Source organism: Cordyceps fumosorosea, assembly GCF_001636725.1.
Source record: "Cordyceps fumosorosea ARSEF 2679 chromosome Unknown scaffold_119, whole genome shotgun sequence".
Lineage (NCBI taxonomy): Eukaryota > Fungi > Ascomycota > Sordariomycetes > Hypocreales > Cordycipitaceae > Cordyceps > Cordyceps fumosorosea.
Genome location: NW_017387419.1, coordinates 1 through 7984, shown reverse-complemented (window position 1 = coordinate 7984; position 7984 = coordinate 1). Strand labels below are relative to the sequence as shown.

General features: G+C 50.0%; 1 protein-coding gene across 1 annotated transcript; it reads right to left on the bottom strand.

Moving 5' to 3' along the window:
* Window positions 1-3119: 3119 nt before the first annotated feature.
* ISF_09979 (transposase) lies at window positions 3120-5489 on the bottom strand (the record flags this gene model as incomplete). The annotated part of the gene is made up of 1 exon (XM_018853578.1): window positions 3120-5489. One exon carries the CDS (start codon window positions 5487-5489, stop codon window positions 3120-3122), a length of 2370 nt encoding a protein of 789 aa, XP_018699234.1.
* Window positions 5490-7984: the final 2495 nt, after the last annotated feature.

Here is a 7984-nt window from a genome sequence, read left to right as displayed (position 1 = left end):
ACTTCATTCACATAAGTGAACAGCCAGTGAATGCGTGCCCTGTTGCCCCGCCCCCACCATAGCCCAACTCCCGCTACCGGCTACAATAGAAGATGTTAGAGGAAACAGGACAGAATCAACGTAAGGTGCCTGCATATTGTGAGAAGGGAGGCTCGCTTCTGAACATTTCTGTACCGCCGAGCGAGGCGTTGTTTGTTCTCCGCAACCACATCCCCCGCTTGGTCTATTCATTTCTGACACTGGTCATGTAATCTGTTTTTGCATGTGTGGTACCCTGTGCGCGTGGCCTTCCATTCGGCAAGGATGTTGCTACTATGCTTCTGTCAACTTCTTGCACGTTTTCCCATTTGTCCACTCGTGTCTTTTCGGCACACTGGTGGCGTCAAGCCTTCTTAACCTCCATCGTACACTCTGTCAACTTCTGCCTCCGTGATCACGCAAGTCATACTGAGTGGTGCCTTCGTGCTTGGCCGGTCCACTTCCTCACTGGTGCCTTTCACTCATCCACTTGGCAACGTCCACTTTTTTCAAGGTAGGAGGGAAGTGTCGTTAGAACTGTGCCTAGTTCATCAAGTTCTGTTCATCCAGTTCTGTTCGTCCATCATCTCCTTGAGCGGTTGTCTTTTTTCGGCGCAAAAATCTTGGGATAGCCTCCATCTTAGGAGGGAGTGTCGTTAGTATTGTGCCTAAATCGTCAAGTTCTGCCCGTCAAGCTCCGTCAACTTTCGTCCGTCATCTTCTCCTCGACCTATGTCTTTTTTGGCGCAGCAAAAGGACGGACGGCCTTAACCTCACTAGCACTGCGCCTGGATCATCAAGTTCAGTCCATCTTCTCCCCCAACCCATGATAGACGGACCGCTAGTTGGAGGGGACTGTCGTTGGTATTGCGCCTATTCCGTCAATTTCTGCCCGTCAGGCTCTGTCCGGTCTTCTCCTCGAACCCTTGTCCTCTTCGGCGCAGCAAATTTCGAGCAGCCTCAACCCGATTCGTTCAGTAACGGCTCCGCCGCGGGCAAGGGTGATGATGCAACCGACGGCACATGCGACCCACCATGTGTCGGTTCCTCTCGTCTCTGTGATCTTTGAGAAGTTGCAAGTCAAACTTGCCAGAACTCTGGAAGAATATTTTCAAGTTGTGTTGACAAATACCTGTGTCCTCAAAAGCCTTGCAGCGATTGTGGCACCGTAGCAGCTCCGGTAAAGGTAATTGAGTCATCGTGGCCTTGTTGAGAAAAGCGGTACGACAGGCTGCTTCCCATTCTTCGAAAGGGGTGCTGTCCACGTCCATGGCTTCTGCCTCTTCGCATTCCATAAATCCCCCTTTTTTCTTCTTCATGGATATTGTTTTTTCCTTCACTAGCCATTCATAGAATGTAAATCTTTTCTCACTTCGCCGTAATAGCGCCTCTTCATCTTTGTCTCTCATCCATCTCGTCGCGATCGCCCTGAAATCTTCCCAGTACCATTTGCGAAGCTTCGCTTGCTCGGTGGACCAAGAGAAGCCGTAGCTCTTGTCAAAGATGTGTCTGCTTGTCCATGAATAGAATATTTTTCGCGCCATAAGCATTTTTGATTCGAATTCGCTTGCACCAAGACAGCTCATAGCCATCAGCAGCCATTCGTACTCGAGCCCACGCTGACCACCAGGGTTCAAGTGCTGTATTTTGTCGTAAACCTGTAGAACGTATACTCTTGTTTCAAGTCTCAGGTCTTCGAATTGGGAGTTGTCGAACTCGTAAAAGGGGAGCTCACGGCCGTAGGCACAGCCGCTTTTCTCAGGAACAGACATGTTTTTTTGAATATGTTTGGGGGTTTCGAGTGCCTCACTATCGGATCCAGTCAAGGGTTCGACTTGTGCCCTGCCAATTCAAAGAAGAAGGCGAATAGTGATGGATTGAAAATCGGTAATGAGGCTGGTAGAGGCCGCTGGCGGTGCTTTTATAGACTTGTCGCTCTCAGTCATAAAATTTTTTTGAGGAGCACGTGGAAGCAAAACACTCGAGCAAATCCCATCCCGCCGTTGTCAATACGACTGCAGCCGTCGCAATGAACACAGCTCGGGACGCCTCGCATGGCAACGGCGGCGAGTTGGTCCGTGTTCGACGCGAGCAGCCTGATCAATGACGCTTTGTGGCTTGCGAGAGCAATTGCATTGGCTTGTGACCGCAAGCCATGACATGACGCGCGCATCGTTTGTGGAACAGTTGAAGCTCACGTCGATCCCAGATCCATAAGCCATAGTGAGAAGTTCTTGAAACTCGTATCAATGTCTGAAGTCATGACTTGTCATGAGGTGCCTATTGCTTGTCTCTCGCATACCTGCTCGTCCGGTACCCACGATGCCAAGGCAGAGCGGTGACTCATTGCGCATTCGATGTGAATTATCTAGTAAATGACGTTTCGTGGCTTGTGAGCATCTTGTATCCTCGAGCCGTGAGACGAGGCACTGCATCAAGCTATGGCATCATGATTCAAACCTTCTTTTCGACTTGATCGGACTGTCAGCTGGATGAACAGCATTGTCTTTGCCCTTTCCTAAGTGTCCAAGTCTGGAAACGTAAACCACGGTGCGCAGCAGCAAGGCGCTCGTGGGTCGTGAATGCGGTTGCCTGCTGCCTTGAACTTTTGACACCGAGCACCGGTGAACGCAGCCATGGTGGAACACGGGCAGCCCTCAGACATCAATTTGGTAAAAGAATGAAGGCGTAAACAGAAAGAAAACGGGAAGCCCGCGAAGGTCTGGCGCGAAATCATATCCCGAGCTGTTCGAGGCAACACCGCGCATGAGCGACGGGTCAATGGTTTGGAAGGTCAACTCTTTACAGCCCAGCTTTGACAGAAGTGCGCAGATAGAGTCGGTGTGGTGCTGATTTGAAATAACAAATGAGGCCATGCAGCCTGCTGGGCACTACACATCGACGCCATGCCTTTTGTCTGAGCACCTGGCCCAGGGTGGCTATCAATTCAATTCCATCAATTTTGTATCATGATTGAGTTGTGTTGACGGATTACTCAGCACGTCGCCCGTGGAGTTGAACCACCTTGAGCCCAAATTGAGTTGATGGACGTTGAGTTGAAATGGTTGAATTAGGGCTCACGTGATAACGCTCTATGTAGGCTACTCCATGTCGTCCTCTCCCTCTACTATGATGCTATTCCCAACTTCTCCCGACACATCAACCAACGAATCTGCACTGTCGATCAACCCATTCCGCACCCAAGACCTTACCGTCTGCGTAATTCCTATTGTACTAGCTTCCAGCCGTGTTCGAAAAGGTGACACCATCTGCCCAGCAACACTAAAAAGTCGTTCACACTCTGCAGACATTGGCGGTATCGACAATACATCCAGAGCCATTCGAGACAGCCGAGGGTAGTCATCGCGCCTCTCCCACCAATATTGCACGGGGTCAGACACCAGGGGGTCATGCTTGAGGTCAGGACTCAATAGCCATTGGTCATACTCGTCGAGCTCTGCATCTAACGGACTTTTCCCGGGGCATGTCCCGCACGGCAATGTCGATGTCCTCAGAGCCCGGTGCCTCTCAAGCGCACTCATGGCTTTCAGCCGTTTGAACGGCGGATCTTCATCGCCCACCTCGCGCGTCGGCAAGGACTTGTACTCCTCCTCCCAAAGTTTGCGCACCATCCTTTTGGCCTCCGCTAGCCAGGGTCGTTGTGCTGTATCCATCCACGTATTCTCGAAGTATCCCCAGCGCGAGACGGGGTTTAGTATCGCCGCAGCGTAATAGACAGGCCTCTCGTCTAGCTTTGTATAATACTCATTTAATTTGCCCCAGCCTAGGTTGATGTTGACCTTGAAATGCTCCGGGTCTGGGTAGTTCTCTGCCGTTGCCTTCCACTCTTCTAGCCTTTCCATCAGGAATTCATACGTTGAGGCCACGTCCCACATGTTGCCGTACGCCTCGATATGACCTCCTCTCCGCGCCCGCTTTTGGCTATCCCCCTCCAGCATTCGGAGAGCCTCCTCGAAGTCAACAAGAACGCTGTCCATCAGCCGGATAACTTTCCAGTCGTTCTCGCCCAAAATGCTTTCCTCCCGAACACACAACGGCATTTCCTCTCGCCTGCTCAGGCCGCTACGCCGTTCCCTGCTGAACTCGAGCGTAGCCTTCTCAACGAGTTCGTCGAGGAACGGTCGCAACTTGAGGCCTCGTCGTATCATGTACAGCGTCGAAAGCCAGCGAGTGTGATTGTCCAGCACAACATCTAGTGGTTTCCTCGCTCGGTTCTCTGTGCTGCTGGAGCGCCGGAAAAAATCTTCCTGCAGAGCCCGGAGACGGTACGTGAGCTTGTCAGACCTGTGAATCCAATGAACCAGGTTGTGGAGCTTGCCGATAGGCCCTTTCTTACGCCAGGCTTCATGCTGAGCAGCGTCAAACCCTGGTTCCCCATCAACGTCAGCCTCGAAAGCCTCAGTCTTGTGCCCAAACAGCAGAGCATTGACCACCAGATTGAGCACGTGGCCGAAGCATCGTATCCTTCGTTTTGGCGGATCCAGACCCCGCGCCCCCCTAGCGATCTCCTCTGCTGCTGAGTCCATATTGGTAGCGTTGTCAAGCGTGATGTACCCCAATCTGTCAAGTATCTCGTAGCCCTCTAGAATCTCTAGAACCTGCGCCGCAATATTCTCGCCAGAGTGCGACATCTTCAGCTCCGGAAGACCAAGCACCAGTTTGCACGGTGCACCGTCATGATCAACGTAAAAGCAGACTATGCCGTAAAGAGCGTGCCGGTTCCTGGACCGCCAGCCATCGAACGCAATATGAATCTTCCCTGGGATGTTCCTCAGGTGGTCGATAATTTGTGCTTTGTGTCGACGATGTAGGTCGATGATTCTCTTGCGCACAGTACTGTGGGAAATATGCGCGTTTGTCACAGCGACGGATGGGTTCAGATATTCGAATGTACGCCGAAGACGACCGTGTTCAGGCTGACGGAAGGAGATATTGGCGTCGACCACCCACTCAAGAAGCAGCTTCTGAAAGTGGTCCCGGTCAAAGCGTCTGATAAGAGCATTGGCAATGGCTTGCTCTTTTGGGTCATGGGCATTGAGGCTGAGCATTGCCGCAATATTTCTCGATGGGGTCTTGTCTTTCCACCCCTTCTCCGTCGCAGGTGGCCTCCTCCCTGACTCGTCGACCAGCCGGTGCTCCTTGAATAGGTGTTTCTCGATATTCTGTGTGCCAACGGCAGAGAAACCCGAGGTCTTTGGTTTTGGCTTCTTAAGGCAGGGCCTGCACACCCATTTCCGAGTCAAGGGAGAGTCGCAAGATTGGATATCGAATCCATGCTTCCAAATCCACGAAGTCTGTCTGCCCGCGCGTTCAGAGATCGTGAACCCTGAAAATTTATTCCATGGGAAGATGCTCCAGTCGTCTGGCGAAGAATCTGAGCTCAAAAAGGGTTCAATTTGTGCATCGCAATCAGAAGTGCGCCGGCGTTTGATATGCACGTTGGCGTCCATTTTCGAGCGATGGGAAAGAGTATTGTGGTGGGAGACACGAACAAGACGCGTAGCTTGCTGAGGCGCGACGTGTACTGGGTACGGATACGAAGGGCAAAAGTGTGGGGGAAAGTGAGGTACCCACGACAAGCGTCAAGGCCTTACACTATACGAGCCTTCGACACTACCCTACATTAGACGGTGGTTTTCAACCGGTGGTCAATGTGGGAGCTATAGCGATGGAATTGAGTCCATCAACTTCAACAGCAAGTTGAATGGATTGAATTGATGCACGTGACTTCAATTTCCACAAAATGGAAGGCGTTGAGATGGAGGTTGAATTGATAGCCAGCCTGGATACAGATGGTACCCGAACGCCAACGATTGCGCGAGATTGTACTTCCAGTTCTGGAACTGAGCAGATAAGAACATTCCAGACATCTTCATTTAGTATACCGACGTGCTCACACAAGTGTCGGCGCTACCCCAACGCCCCATTTCAAAACCTGTCACCACAATCGTACTATATTTAAGGATGACAAGATTATCAACTCTGCTGTACAAGACTTCTGCAGCAAAGCATACAGTGCATCGGAGTCCGATAGTTACTTGTCTGGAGATTCCCGAGACCGCAGGCTGTCATTACTGATAACCCAGCAGCCAACTGGCCAGGATATTGATATTATACCGCATTTGGCAAGCAAGAACGAGAGCATTTCTCTATGTGTAGAAACGTTCATGTTGATATGGAACAGCTGTAAGTGAAGGGACCATGGAAATGTACGAGTGTTTCTGACCAGTCTAGATAAAAATAATACTCATGGCGGTCGTGGCGGTACTTCATCGGATGGGTACAGGGTTTTCGATATTGGTGGATGGTTGAATAGCACTTGAACCTTCACAATAATCGATTGCAAAATCTGGGCTCTGACGTAACCAGGAGTAACAATGAACAATGTAATGTAAACCTGGTTTAGAGCGGGTTGAAGTCGGAGCACCAAGGTGGTTTTGTGCGAATTCGCGAGCAGATTTCTTCAGTAGATTGCCAAGTTTCTTTTCGGCGACTTCTCACTCAGTCTGTACCGTTGGCAGTGTGCTACGTCCAATTCTATGTTTTCTATTCCTCAATCCTTTTTTTCTCGGTTTCATAAACACATCATCCCTTCAAGCATTCGTAATGGGGCGACAGGGAGTCATCAGGACAGGGTAGCTGGGTAGAAACTTTACTGGGCAACAAACACGGCGACATGCCGTGGGCTAAAGTGAACAAATGAGCAGAACAGAGATAAATGCAAGCCCAAACAAGCAATTAGACTGGAGAAAAGGCTACTGAAGAGCTAGAAATAGGAAGCTGGCAAGCCGCAATCGATCAATCAGCTATTCTAGAAAATATCGGCAGCAATGTACTGAATAGCCGGAGAAAGAACGAGCAACCGGATCATGAGAAAGCCAGCACCAGGTCGAGAACAAGACGCCAAACTATAAGAAAATACTGAAAAATCCAGCAAGCTTAGCCATTGCAGTTAATGCAGATTTGGACTGTGCGGTTGCTGTATAACTCTGGATATCAGGTGAGATAAATACTTCTGACATCACTCTAGCTAGTACTGTGTCGAACCGCGTTTTGCAAGTTGTGACGACGCATCGTCGAGGGGGAGAGGGGAGAACCTCACAAGGTGTCTCCGTGTTTGAGCCACGCTTTTGCAGAGCTTTCGTGTATCATAATGCGGGCATCCTACTATTCGTTACGATGATACAACCAGTTTCCTGAACTCATCAAAAACATGAAGACTTCATGGCGCACTCCGGCGCCAGAAAAGCTGTATGATGTGCTGCTATGCTTATGTATCTGTACCAGCCAGTTTCACAGTCGACAGCTTGCGGATCGTTGCCGCAAGCACTCTTTTTGCATTTATCTGGACAATCTTCCTTTCTAGCATCTTTCTCGTAGGGGTGGCCTAATCGCGCAATGCTGCTGCTGGGGAGGAATTACCCACTTAGCACTCGTCAAAATATATTTGAATAAACTATTTTGGCTGGAAGTCTAACTCCATCAAGACAACCTGGTTGTCTACATGTCTTTGCACAATCGCCCGCAGGTCTTGCCGCACTGTGGTCGTAGCGGAGACTAAATCTGTCAACACATATCCGTGGAAATGTAGACATTCGACTTGCCTGTAATTATCATGCTTCCCAAGACAGATGATTCTTCCTGCACTCGCTTGATCAGCTTGCCTTTGACTTCACTTTGAATGATAGAATGCCAATCAGGCAGCCCTTTGATGACTTCAGCACGACGGCTGATCCGCTTCTCCAATTTCACATGCTCTACATAGACAGAAATCTGAAGGATCTTCTCTTGTCAGCTGCTATTGACGACAGCTGGTAGCCCATCATCGATTGTTGCTTACATAGCCGTTGTCCAATGTGTCATCGTCCAGCGCGTTGTTCAGCAAACTCTCGATTGCAATGGCTAAATCTGCTTGTGTAAGTTATTTTGGCACCACTGATGGGCT